The following is a 13,445-nucleotide window of genomic DNA, read 5'->3' on the forward strand; positions in this document are numbered from 1 at the left end:
GTGTTAAATTTCTATGTGAAATCTCCATTTTTTACCAAAATATTTTTTAAAACTCTCGGAGAGTATATACAAATGTGCATAAATAGATCTTCATAGCAGCTTTATTTGTAACAGCATCAAATTGGAAACAACCTAAATGTTCATCAATGCCTGAATGAAAAATGAATCACAGTCTATGTGTACAATACCTGCAATGTGGTATATCTACACAACACAACATCTGTGCAGTAATACTGCTAAGCCATTAGAAAAATAAACTATGAATCTCAAAATTATGCAGAAGGACAAAAGCGAAATATTACAAAGGAGCACACAGAACATAGTTTGTCTCCATTTATACACAATTCTAGTAAAAGGCAAACTAATCTCTAGTGACTTTCAACAGATGGGTGCTGTATGGGGAGAGAGAGGCAGGAGGCAAAGATCACAAAGGGCACAAAGGACTTCCAGGGTGATACATGTGGTTACTACCTTGGTTGAGATGACAGCTTTATGAGATCTTTGCCAAAATTTCTTAAATCATATACCTGAAATATGTGCAGGTATATGTCAAATATAAATAAAGCTGCTAAAAGAAAAATGTGAAGGTCAAATAATATGTGGACCAAGTTCAACATCCTCTGATTTAAGTCCCTCGGTTGGCATTTACTACTTATCATGCCTGTGTGTCCTGTGGGTGGTCGGGTCACAGAGGGGCACCAAGGAATTTTCCTGAGGGCAGCAGGTGGCAAACACCTGAGCTGGCCAAGGTGAGCAATGCCACAGGCACATCACACATTCTCACTAACCTTCCCAGGTTTTCCAAAGAATTTAAAGCACCTGGACTTCCTGCCAATCCAGCTGACTACTTAAGGATCAAGGGTCCTCCACAGTAGCAGCCAGTAATCAGTTGACCCTAAAATTGGAAAAGCTCGGGGCGATCTCAGGAGCAAATGAGACCCCTGTAATACTCCAGGCAGGAGAGGAGGGAGGTACGGGGTGGAGGACAAAGGGGGGAGTGGGTGAGAAGTGATGCAGCTGTACAGGGGTTCCCCTCCCACCCCCCAACATGGGTGAGAGAGACACAGAGCTGTCCAGGTGCACTCTGAAGTCTGGACTGAGCACCCGGAAGTCGGACTTAATGGAAGCCTGTCTCACCGGAAGTCCCTGGAAATTGAAGTCATCGGGTGGGATTGGATGGCTCAGTGAATTGGATGGCTGCAGTCCAGAAGGTGAGAATTCTGGAACCAGGCTCTGAGCCTGTTAAGATCCGTCTTAGAAATCCAGTGGACGTGAGCGTACACAGCTAGACATAGGCAACAAGGCCAGGGGCAGGGTCTGGCTGGAGACTAAGTACTAGTTACTACCACTAAGTAGCTAAGTGACTACTAGCAGCTACAGCTGTGACTGGCCATGGCTTATGGAGAGTCTAGCATAGAAAATAATCATCCAGTCCCTTCCTTGGCTGCTGAATGGTTCACTCGCTGGCAGCCGCCCACCCTGTCTATGTCCTCCTGTTTGCAGTCTCAGCCTATTCAGAGAAGGAGACAGTAAGAGGAAGTGGAGAAATTGACCTTTTCTCTCTCTCCTCTCTCTCTCTTCTCTCTCTCTCTTTCTCTCCTTTTTGCAGTACTGAGGACTGAACTCAGGGCCTTCACACTGAGCTGTATTCCCGGCCCCCTTTTTTTTCTTTTGAGACAGGGTCTTGCGAAGTCATTAAGTTGTCCATGCTAGGTGCAAACTTGCAATCTCCCTGTCTCAGCCTCCCAGACTGCTGACATGAGTCACTGCACCCAGCTTGACCAATCCCTTTGATAACCTGATTGTGCTGTTTCTGGTGTGTCTGCCTCATCATGATCTCCCTGATGTCACAGCTCTGAACAACGAAATGGGAAAATGAGGTTTTTCTGCATCTGCACAAATTGGGCAGGATTTATGTGAGGAGATGACCTGGACTGATCCCTCGAGGGAAGAATGATTACGCTCGGCTTGTGATGGGGAAGAGAAAATCTGATTAGAATTAAAATGACTGAGGCTTGCCTTTGGAAAGATTTGGTTCCTCCAGTATTTTGAATCTGGGAAAGAGGGGGAAAGAGGGGGAGAGGGGAGAGGACAGCTGCTTACCCAGATGTTTGTCAAAGCCAACACATTTTTATAATCTATACTCTAGCTACTCCCTATCAGAGAATCAGCATCCTAAGGGAGCCTGCTCCAAATGCAGATTCTTAGGCCCAATCCGGACCTGCTCAACCAGAATCTGTGTTTTAACAAAATCCCCCGGGTGCCATGGTGATAGCTGCACATGCAGTAATGAACACGCAGCTCTATGCTGCTATTTTCCAGGACCACTCTCACCACTTCTGCCATAACCTGTATCCCTGGTAACATCATTACTATCACCTTTTCTTCAGATCAATTCACTTTAAAAAAAAAGGAACAAAAAACTGCATTTAAAAATGAAAGTTTGTATCACTATTATCAGTGAAAAGCCAAGCACTATTTGCCATAAGTGGGGAAAAAAATGCGTGAAACAAGACAAAAGTAAAAGCATGCTATTTTAACTCTGGCTGGATACTGTCACCTGCCTAAAGTCCTCAGCCCAAGGTGGCCTCTCCGTGTAAAGGGATATGGGTGGGTGTTCAGGAGGTGAGAGGGGATCCCAGGACCTTGCACCCACCCACAATGGTGCAGAAGAATCAAAGAAGGAACAACTTTCTCCCTGTGTGATTCAGTGATATTAATGCTCCATCTATGTAATGCATCTAATGTCTTTTTGCCTGCCAGGAACTGGTTCCCATATCTTTAGAATAAGCACTTTCTAAGGAAGCAAATGTTTCTCCTCCAAACATCTTTCCCCAAAAGGTATTTTTTGTGCATCTTTTCCCTCACAGTAAGAGCCCTCCCCAATGCACATTCAGCTGGACATTGGATGTAGTGGGGGTTGTTTCTCTGGAGCTCCCAGGGCCCTGGTTCTCGGCCAGCTCCCATCTGTGGTCCTCAGCTGCTGCAGTTCAGAAGCCTGCAGCCCTGGTATGACTGGAGATACCCCTGGGCCTCAAAGCACTCCTGAGATGATGAGGCACCAGGGCATTTTCCAGGACTAGGAAATGGCTTTAGGGATGAAACTCCACAGCCTGAACTACTGCCTACACGGGGAACTGTGCAGATCTGGCCTTACTAAATAGGTTCCCATGATCACTTGGGAAATCGCTGCTTTGCAGTTTAAGTGAGGACAGGTGCTTGGAATTTTCCAGAAACACCTCTTGCCAAGAGGCATCAAGCTGAGTTCAACTGATAACAGTTAAAAATTTAAAGAGAGCATTTGAAATCCTCCAGTCAAAGCAAGCTATTGAAAGGTGAAGTGGCTGCTCTATACTTATCTTCATTACATCACCTTTTATTATATCTTAGAAAAACACTATGTGAGACAGTCACCAACCAGAAGACAAATCCTTGCTCAGGCAAATGTCAGTGGTGTCATATGGGGGTTTGATGTCTTCCATATGCTGTTGCTCATTTGCAAACCAGCTGGTGTTAAGTAGTGACTATTAATAAAAATCTATGAGGTGACAGAAACCCTCTGATCAGCAGTGATAAGGCTCTTAGTAATAACTCAAAACTTCCCCAGAGAAATTTTGAAAGGGAAAAGGTTTTTGCTCAACTACCTCCACCCAAAAGATTTTTTCCCCACTGCTAATAATATCAATACTTAAATTACCTTCCAACAAGCACTATTCTAAAAATACCATGATATCAACTCATCAATGCTCACAAGGAACAGAATGTTGCAGGTAGGAATTCTTATGCCCTGTTTCACAGACAAGAATGTTAGTTACCACCACGCCACACAAGGAGCCTTCCAGTCATCCTCACACTGCAAACTCCGCTCCATGGCATGAACTTGACAATGCATTGTATTTCTTCCACCATGTGAAATGCCCCACGAAAGAAAGCCAGAAGGTGGAAGCTACCTAAGTGGCCATAGAGGATGAGTGGATAAGCAAAATGTGGCACATGCAGATAGTGGGACATTATTCTGCCTTTACAAAGGAAGGGAATTCTGACACAAGTGTATGGGTCCTGAAGACATTACGCTAAATGAAATAAGCCAGTCCTTAAAAGACAAATACCCTCTGATTCCACTTCATGAGCTACCTGGAGGAGTCAAATTCACAGAAACACAAAGTAGAATGGAAGGCTGGAAGGAGGATAAAGGGAAATTACTGTTATGTTAATGGGTAAAGAGGTTCAACTTGTGAAGATCAAAAAAGCTCTGGAGTGTGAGTCCTATTTATTTCACTTAAGAGTATGGCCTCTATGTGCATCCATTTAGCTATAAATGTCTCTAGTTTCTCATTCTTTATGGCTGAGTAGTACTCTATTTTATTTTTTAAAAACCACATTTTCTTTATCCAATCTCCAGTTGATGGGCAATTGGGCTGCTTCCAAGTTTTAGCTATTACAAATTACAGTTTCTCTAGTGTGAGAAACTGAAAGTGTAAATAAGGATTAAGAGGTATAATAGATAATGTGAAATAGGAAGAAAAGGGGCAAAGGGGAAGGGGAAGAGGGAGGGGTAGGGGAAAGGAAAGAAGGTAAAGGAAAAAATATGAGAAAAGGAAAAAATGGAAACAAAGTCTTTGTAAATAGGAAGGGAGGGAGAGGTTGAAGGGAAGGCAGGGGAAGGGGGAAAAATAAGAACCAAGAGAGATTATGTAAAGGTGCACATTTCCAATGATGAATGTCATTATATTGTATACCTAAAATGTACCAAAAAAATTAATTTTTAAAAAATTTTTAAAAAAAGCTTCTGGGGAGGGCCTGGGATTTAGCTCAGTGGTTCCGGCGCCTACCTCGCAAGCACAAGGACCCGAGTTCGATCCCCGGTACCAAAAAAAAAGCGCTGGCAATAGATAGTGGCAATGGGTGCACAACAATGTGAATATACTTAACACCACTGATCCGTACACTTTTAAAAAGTGGTTAAATGCTAACTTTTATGCCACATATATTTTAGCAAAAATTTTTTTCACACAAAGAAATGTGACATTAAAAGCATTCATCAATTCACATATCACTATGTATCAATTCATACACCAGCACAAAACTCAGCCTTGTAGATTCCCTTCATTCACTGCACAAAGGTTTTGGGAGAGCCGGGTGTTGTGCTAAGCATCCGGGTGCAGGACTGAATCAAGATGCTCTGAAGAGCTCAGATGAGTGAGTCAACACAAACAGTAAAGTCACAGCCACTGGCAGAGACATGGTGCTCACTGTGTACCAGGCCCAGTCATCATGGGAGCCCCGAAGCTGGATCCATCCTTATCCCCACTCTACAAAGAAGAAAATGAGGCACAAGGAGGTGAAGAAAGTTGTCCAGGGTGCAGAGGATTGGTACCCAAGAAGTTCATCTCAGAGGCCAGGCTTTTGCCCACAGACCCAGGTACAGGGGATAAACACAGTCCTGGGAAGCAGTGGCTCCCAGAAGTGGTGACTGCAAATGAACTGCAGGGGTCAGGAAAGGTTCCTGGAGAAAGTGACTTGTGAACTAAGTTCCAGAGCAAGGGCAGGGCAAATCCAACCCATTGCCTGTTGTAAATGAAGTTGTACCAAAAGACAGCCACATTGGCTTATGTACGTAATGTCTACAGTTGCTTCTGTGATACATCTGTGGAACTGAGTCATTGTGATGGCCACCATATGGCCTGCAGAGCTGGAAATAGCCACTGTCTGACCCTCTACAAAAAAAAAGTTTGCTAAGTCTGTTCCAGAGGACACACAGGAAGGTCTCCATGAAGCCCAGAGGGAAGGCACATGTGCCAACTCTGCCTTCTCAGGAAGTCCACATCTCCCCGTTTCCTGTCCCATCTGATGCCATCCCTCAGTGCAAATTGACCCCTGCAACCTTCTGCCACCCAAGACAAAAAGAGATCAACCCAAAGATGAAACTGCATCCCAATGCCTTCCCCCTTTAAGCCCTTTGAAGGCCCCCCACTGTCTCTGACAGAAACCCCCATCCCTTCACCAGGACCTACCAGGGTCCCATGAGCTGGTCCTGTCACTTCCTTCAGCTGCAGCCTAGACCCTGGAATACATTCCCCCTGCTGCAGCTGCCTCACTCAGTCAATCTGTTCTTTTCTTTTGGTACTGGGGATCGAACTCGGGTCCTTGCGCTTGCACAGCAGGTGGTGAGTTGATCTGTTCTTGATGGAAACATCCCTACCTGCCTACTCAGCTGGCACAGGTCCCAGAGGCATCAGCCTCATCCCCTCACTGCTTCCCTCATGACACCAGTTACACCTTGCAAGTGTTTGATAGAAACTTTGGTTTTGTCTGCCTCCTGCAGGCCCAGGCCAAACAGTGGCAGATGTGTGTGGGCATAAACTGCCCTGTCATTTCCATCCAGCCCCATCTGCAGCCCAGTAAGCTTCCTGCTCCATCAAAAGAGGTGCTCTTTGCAAATAAAGACTCGGGGCTGCTTCCCTGGCCAGCCTGGAACCCTAAGTCCCTTCTGTGCAAATCCCATAGCCATCGCTGCTCCCCAACCAGAATGTAAGTCACGTGAGGACAGGGAGCACGTTCATGTGACTCCTTTTATTCCTAGAGCCCAGCACAGCCTCGCAGCCAGGAGGGACTCTGCATTTGTGTTGATCAGGGAGGACAGAGCCCATGCAGAGAGGACGGCAGAAGCTTTGGGGAGGCTGGTACAGGCAGAGATCTGCTGGGGCCAGCGGGGATGTACTCTGCTGGGTGCCTGGTCAGGTGAGCCACATGGTCCTCAGATGAGAACAAAGGGTGTTGAAAGCCTCTTGGATCCCATGGCAACAGCAAGCCAAGCTTCAAGCTCTATTATCAGTGAGCAAGGGAACCATGAATCCCCCAAAAAGCTCACAGTCCCTGTCCCCTTTTGGGGTGGATATGATCTCAGACCCTGGAATGAACAGGACCATTTCAGCTCAGGACGAGAGAAGCTATCAAGTGCTGCTAAGACCCATGTGAGCGAGGTGAGGGCTTAGCGAGGGGACACTGGTATTCAGAGCCATCGCTCACCTTAGCCAGCTGCGTCTGCAGTTTATTTTTCACGTCCGTCTCCTCAGAGATACGAGTGTTGAAGGCCAGATTGGTGTCTGTGAACTGCTTCCACATCTGATCCAACAGGTTCTCAAAGAGGTGCTCAGCCTCCTCCCGAAGCTGGATGGAGTTGGCCCGCGTGTTCTGAGAGTGCCTGATGTTGTTGCTGAACTTGGCCCAGGTCTCAGGTACAGAGACCCTGCAAAAGGTACAAGGGCAACTTTAACACAGGTGAGCAACCAAGAAGTTTTTGACAGGCCTTAGAGACTTCCCTATCTGGGGTTTCTTGACCTTGACCTTTGGGTCAGGAAATCCTCTCTTTCGGGGGACCATCCTGTGTACTGTAGGGTCTTCAGCAGCACCCCTGGCCCACCCACTAGATGCCAGTAGCTCCCACCCAGCTGTAACAAACCTCAATGTCTTCAGACATTGTTTAATGTCCCCTTGGGGGAGGGGGGAACTCACCCTGTTAAGGACAACTGTCCTGATTCAACCCTACCTTTTACAGGGCAGCGACTGGTGCCTACAAGGGGCAGGTGACTTTCAGAGGAGCACTCAGTGAGTTGGCAGGAGAGGAGGGCTACCCCAGGGAGCTCTTCCTCCCCACCATGACCACCAGAACACAGCCAGGCCAAGAAGTGGCTCAGTCACTGCAACCCACGGAGAAGCATGTGGCCATGCTACTCTCACTGACATTCACCCAGCCAACATGGGTTTTGTTCTTGGGGGTAATAGTGAGATGTTGTTGTTGTTGTTGTTGTTGTTGTTGTTGTTTTGTGGTGCTGGAACTGGAACCCAGGTTCTCATGCATGGTAGGCGAATACTCACCACTGAGCTACACCACCAGCCTGCCCTGCCAATGCGTTTTGCTCACCCACCCCAGGCCAAGCATTGTCCTAGGCACTTGGGATAGAGCCATGAGCAAGACCAGAAACATCCCTGTCCTCAGGGTGATTAACATCCAGAGCAGGAAGAGGACAATCCACAGTGGAGATATTTACATGCTGATTTATGTGCAATGAGGGAACTTTGAAGAGGGTGGAGGAGAGATGATGGGGTGGGGTCACTGTGTCCTCAGCATGGTAAAGGTACAGCAGTGCCTCTTACTCATGGTTTTGTTTCCTGCTGTTTCAATGACCTGAATTCAACTTCGATCTGAAAATAGTACATGGAAAATTCCAGACATAAACAATTTATAACTTTTATATGAAGTGTATTATAGTATCTTGTTACAATTATCCTAGTATTTTAACAGTTACTGTAGTTAGTCTCTTCCTGCACCATTTATAAACTAAACGCTACCATATAAACCATGCATACAGTAGAAAAAGCAGCATGTGCAGCACTGGGAACTACTCCTGGTGTCAGGCTTCCACAGGGGTCTTAGAACTGCCCCTGTGGATGGGGCCCTGCTGCCCTCAGATGGGTGTTAAGAGCATCATGGATTCGAGAATGCAAGATGCTGTCCACCACCCCAGCTGAGAAGGCAAGAGGAGAGGGAGCAGTAGGTAATACAAGAGCCTGAGGAAAGGAGGCCAGCGTGGACCACAGTCCCGGGGTAGTTCCCATCTTCTGGCTAAGCCCAGTTGGAAAGTCAAAGGCAGAGAGCCCAGGAGAGGTGGGCTGCTGGGGATGAGTGGAAATGACCCAGGCAACATCACAGGGGCAGCCAGGAAGAGTTCATGGAGGTGGTGACCCGGAAGGACTCACTCAGTTTAGACCACGCTCTTCCGGGCAGAGCATGGGAATTCTTGCAGTGAGCAACCAAGGGATCTTTCGAGGCTCCTCCTCCAGGAAGCCTTTGAGGAGGGACACCATTCCCCTGATCTGGCTCCAGTCCTGGGTAAACCAGGCTAGATGACTTCTCGAGGTCTTTTCTTGTGTGGGGAAAACTCCAGTTCTTCAATAAAGCAGATTTTTATTCTCAAGCACAGGGAAAAAGGAACCCAATCCTCTGAAATGTGAACATGTATCTCTTCAGACATTTTAAAGCTTACTTCAGTTTAACAATAACCCACAACCTTGGGACCAACTAAAGCTTACTTCAGTTGTATGGTGAGAATTTTAGGTCACATGGATGTATGACTGCTTTGCCTCGCTTTTGCTGGAGTTGAAGTGAAACAACAGTTAAGTGTCTTGAGCTTCCGAGGCAGGAGAGGCCCCTGCATCTAGGATCAAGCTTTCCCCAGCTATGAGTGCAGCCTCAGAGAGAAGTGTCTCATCCAAGGTCACACAGCTACTTGACATCCCCAGAATACCAAGGAAGGAGGACGGACTAAGGGGAGGATGCACTCCGGGCCAATCCACCACTACTGAATGGGACACTGTCAGAGTCCCAAAGCCAGCCTCTAAGCCCTTGCCCTCCCCTGCAGCAGACAGCTGAGCTCCCCGGGGAAAAGAGCCCACTTAATCGCATTCTACGCAGGGCAATTTGCCTGAGAGAGCCTGCCTCCTCTCCTCACAGGTAGTGTGCCTCAGTGGGGGGATGCGCCTTCCCCATGTCCTCTGAAGACCTAAGGGACAGTAATCAGCCTTTGCTAGAGAGGTAGGAAGTCACCACTGGTAAAACACCCAGGCCCACGGTCCAATGTGGGTTCAGATCATGGCTCTGCCACTTGTTGCGTGAGCTTAAGCCAGTCGCTTTGCCTCTCTTGAGCCTTGGGTTCCTCACAGAAAATAGGGATGATTATGGTACCTACCCAGGATTGCTGACTAAATGTGAAGTCCCATCATGGCAGCAGACACATAAGCGCTCGGTGGGTGATTATTATCCATGTGGTACAGTATGTAAAGCTCTAAACACAGTGTCTGGCACACAGCAAACATCAGCTAACGGTCTCTACTGTCACCAACATAATCACTGGTTAATTCACAGCAGTGAACACAGACACTGCAATCTAGTTGCCAAATATCCTCTAATTAGCCCAGACATGCTCTTGCTCTAAAAAAAAAAAAACCCCAAATATGGCCTGGGGATGTAGCTCAGTGGTAGAGCACTTGCCCAGCAATGCGAGAGACTCTGGATTTGATCCCCAGCACCACAAAATAAAAAATAAATAAATACAAAAGCAAACCTCACATACAAAGTTCTGAGCAAGCACATCTAGGGAGCAATCAGTCACCACAGACAACAGTTCTCACTTTCCAGCTGGATGGGGGGTAGGAAGCAGCAGCCCCTCCTGGGTATGGAAATGGGGCTCTGCCAGCCACCCTGCCGCCAGGTTTTCAGGGAGGCATCAGTTTGGGAAGAGACACCCCCTGGAGTCCCCATGCTGATGGGCAGCTACCGGGAGCTGGGCCCCCAAAGTCTTGGTCCCCTTGCTAGTGCCCTGGGGGGATTTGCCAGAAGTCATCACTGCTGGAAACCGCAAAGGGCCATCTCAACACTTCCACATTTGTTCAGATCCAGAAAGTGAGCGACCCCAGGCTTGGGCCAAAGAGACTGCTGTCAAGGAACTTCATTCTTTCCTTCCTTCTCTCCTCCCTCCCTTCCTCTAGCCCCTTTGTTCCCTCTCTTATTCCTTTCGTTCATTCTTTCATTCAACAAATATTTATCATATACTTACATGTGCCAAACATGATGCTATGTAAGAGAGATGAAAAAAAGTGAGGTGGAGGTGGAACCAAGATAGACCCACCCCTCTGCCTATGCCCAGAGTCTGTCTCTCTCCTCTCTCTCCTTCTCTGTCTCTCTTCTCCAGCCCTCATTACCCCAGACGTCATCCCACTGTGGCTTGTGAAGCTATGCACCCTGCCTGCAGAATCCACTCTTTTAACCCTGTCACCACCAGTGGGCCTCAGTTGGCTCTTCCTACCCTGCTGGAATTCCTGCTCCCTCTGGTTGCAGCCATTTTGCTCTGTCTGGTGGAATTGCCAATGGAGGCATGCCAGCAGGCCCTGGCTAAGTGGCTGTGGCCACATGACCCCATTAAGCCAATCATATATTCCTTCTTTTCTGCAATTTGGATCGTGAGCGAAGTAGACCAAGAATGGAAAGATAGTGGCAGTGTGATAACATGGTTGACCAGCTCCCACTCCCTGGCTGGTCCAAACTGCCAGAACCTTCTCTTCTGGCCTCCCCTTGAGTCTGTGGCACTCCACAGGCTTCAGGTGAATTCATTCCGTTTTGTCCTAAATTGGCCAGATGTGGATTTTGGTGCTTGCAACAGAGGGCACCCATTTAGTCACACTGCCTCTCTCTTGGCTGGCATGTGACACCCTCTGTCACTCCTTGGCAGGAGCGAGAACCCTCACTCCCTTTGGACAGCGTGCTGGGTGCTTACGTGCCATCAACTTTCTCCATGCCGTGGAAGTAGCTGATGCAGTCCGACGTGTTTCTCAGGTTAAAGCACTTCTCATCGATGCACTGGGCTGAGTTTTTGTCCTCGAGGTCCCTCTCCAGAGCGTGCTGAGCATCTCAGTTATCCCTGCAGGGAGGAAGGATTTGTCCCTAGTGTGCAATTAACCCAGCCCGGACCTAAGGTCACACAGGGGAGGGAGCAGAGCCAGGATTGCACACCTAATCCTTGGACTCCAGGAAGGTGCTCTGTCCACCCCAGAGCTTCTTGCTTGCTTCCCAGTTCAGCCTTCCCACCATGCACCCGGAGACACCCCACTTACAAACCTCCCCCAGTCCAAACAGACATCTTTTAGTGCAGAGGTGGGTATGCATCTACTGTGGATGGCCAGATCGTCATCACTGTAGGCTTTGTCTGTCCTGTGATCTCTGCTGCAATGACTCAGCATGCACAGAAATAGTCACAGATAATAATGCATGGGCATGGCTTTATTTCAATAAAACTTTATTTATAAAAACAGATAGGGGGCCGGATTTGCCCCTCAGCTGTTCACAGACACAATTTAGAGGATATGAATATACCCCTTGAGCAAACCTTGCATCAAGTCAAATCATTTCACAAATCAATCATTGTGAATGATTCTGTGCTGAGCACAGAGGGATAAGACAGAAATAAGACTCAGTCACTACCTTCAAGTTACTTAGATTTGTATATAAAATGCAGCAAAAGTAAATATAGTACAGAGTAGTAATGGAAACAGGAGAAGTGTTTAAAGAGTGTAAAGTAACACTGAGGAAGAAACCACGAACTCAGGGTGGGAGAGTAATCTGGGAGGGCTTCCTGAGGAGGTGTCTAAGCTGGATTTTTCATAACACATAGGAGTAGATATCATGGACAAAGCTGCATAGAGGAATGAGAATTCCATGCTGAGGACATCACAGTGCAAAAGCTGAGATGCTAGAAATACCCAAGTTTCACAGACCAGTAAGCAGCTCATTAAGGCAGGTGGAGCCAGGGATGGGCTGAGTGGGGGCTGGGTGGGGTCAGGGATTGGGCGGGGCCAGGAATTGGGCGGGGTCAGACACTGGTGGTCAGGGACTAGGGCAAGGAGAGTTGAAGACAGGAGGGGTGGGGCCTGAGCCTAGACAGCAGATATCTATTTTAGCTACAAATCTTAACAAGGCCACCATTCACCGAACTGCAGACTTTCGACAATCACATTCACATCCTTGCCAAATAACAGAGTATCTGTACTATTATTTACCTTTTTTTTTCAAGTCACTTGAAAAACATAAACAAATGTGTTTTAAAAGGAAAATTTATATTCCTGTCTTTAAAAGAAAATAATACCTGTAACTATTAATAGAAAGCCTCTCTGCCTTTCCTCAGTCTCTGTCTCCCCTCCCTCCCTGTGTCTCTGCCTCTCTCCAGCTCTCTAATCTTTGTCTCTGGCTCTTCTGTCTTGGTTTTTCTCCATCTCAGGGCTTCTGCATCTGTCTGTATCTCCCCCTTCTTCTGCTCTATTTGCTTCTCTCTTAGTCTCTTTTTTTCTGTGCTATGGATATCTGGCTGCTGGTGAGGAGTTTTGGCAATCCAAGAACAAGGAAATAAGATCCTGACAGTGGGTTCCCACCTATCAGGATCCAAATGGGCAGAGCTGTGGAGAAAATGGGCCCCGTCCTGTCTAATGAGCTGAAAAGTGAGGAAGACCAGAACGTGGAGAGCAAACATGTCAGTGCATTAGTTGATAACCTGGGGCCTCCAATCCAGCTGCTCCAGCTGCCTGGCCCTTGCTAATGAGGCCTGGGGAGGAGAAGCAGCCCCTGTCTCCCCTACTTAGCAGAAGATGGATGGCCCAGCCAGTGCCAAGCTCACCCTGTGTCAGCCCACCAGGGAGGGCCCCAGCTGGGTTCCTCCAGGGCCAGGAAGAGCCTTTCTGCTCCACTGGGACATCTAGCAGGGTGAGGACACTTCCCTCCCCAGATGTGAGGCTTCAGCAGCGCCCACAGCCAACAGCCCAGCATTCGCTGGTCTGAGGGCAGCCACCTGCACAGGTCAGCAGTGGAGCTGCCCCAGGAGGGAGCACACACTGAGCCT

At 47.7% G+C, this 13,445-nt stretch overlaps 1 protein-coding gene across 1 annotated transcript in view; it reads right to left on the minus strand.

The window, feature by feature from the left end:
• Tekt5 (tektin 5) overlaps positions 1–13,445 on the minus strand; it is a 63,267-nt gene that overhangs the window by 27,135 nt on the left and 22,687 nt on the right. The window contains 2 exon segments of the mRNA XM_021244289.2: positions 7,030–7,249; positions 11,334–11,477. Coding sequence (XP_021099948.1) covers positions 7,030–7,249; positions 11,334–11,477 — 364 coding nt within the window.

This window comes from Heterocephalus glaber, unplaced genomic scaffold, assembly GCF_053883595.1.
Source record: "Heterocephalus glaber isolate CG9 unplaced genomic scaffold, H.glaber_assembly_v1.0 deba00001781, whole genome shotgun sequence".
In the NCBI taxonomy this organism is placed as follows: domain Eukaryota; kingdom Metazoa; phylum Chordata; class Mammalia; order Rodentia; family Bathyergidae; genus Heterocephalus; species Heterocephalus glaber.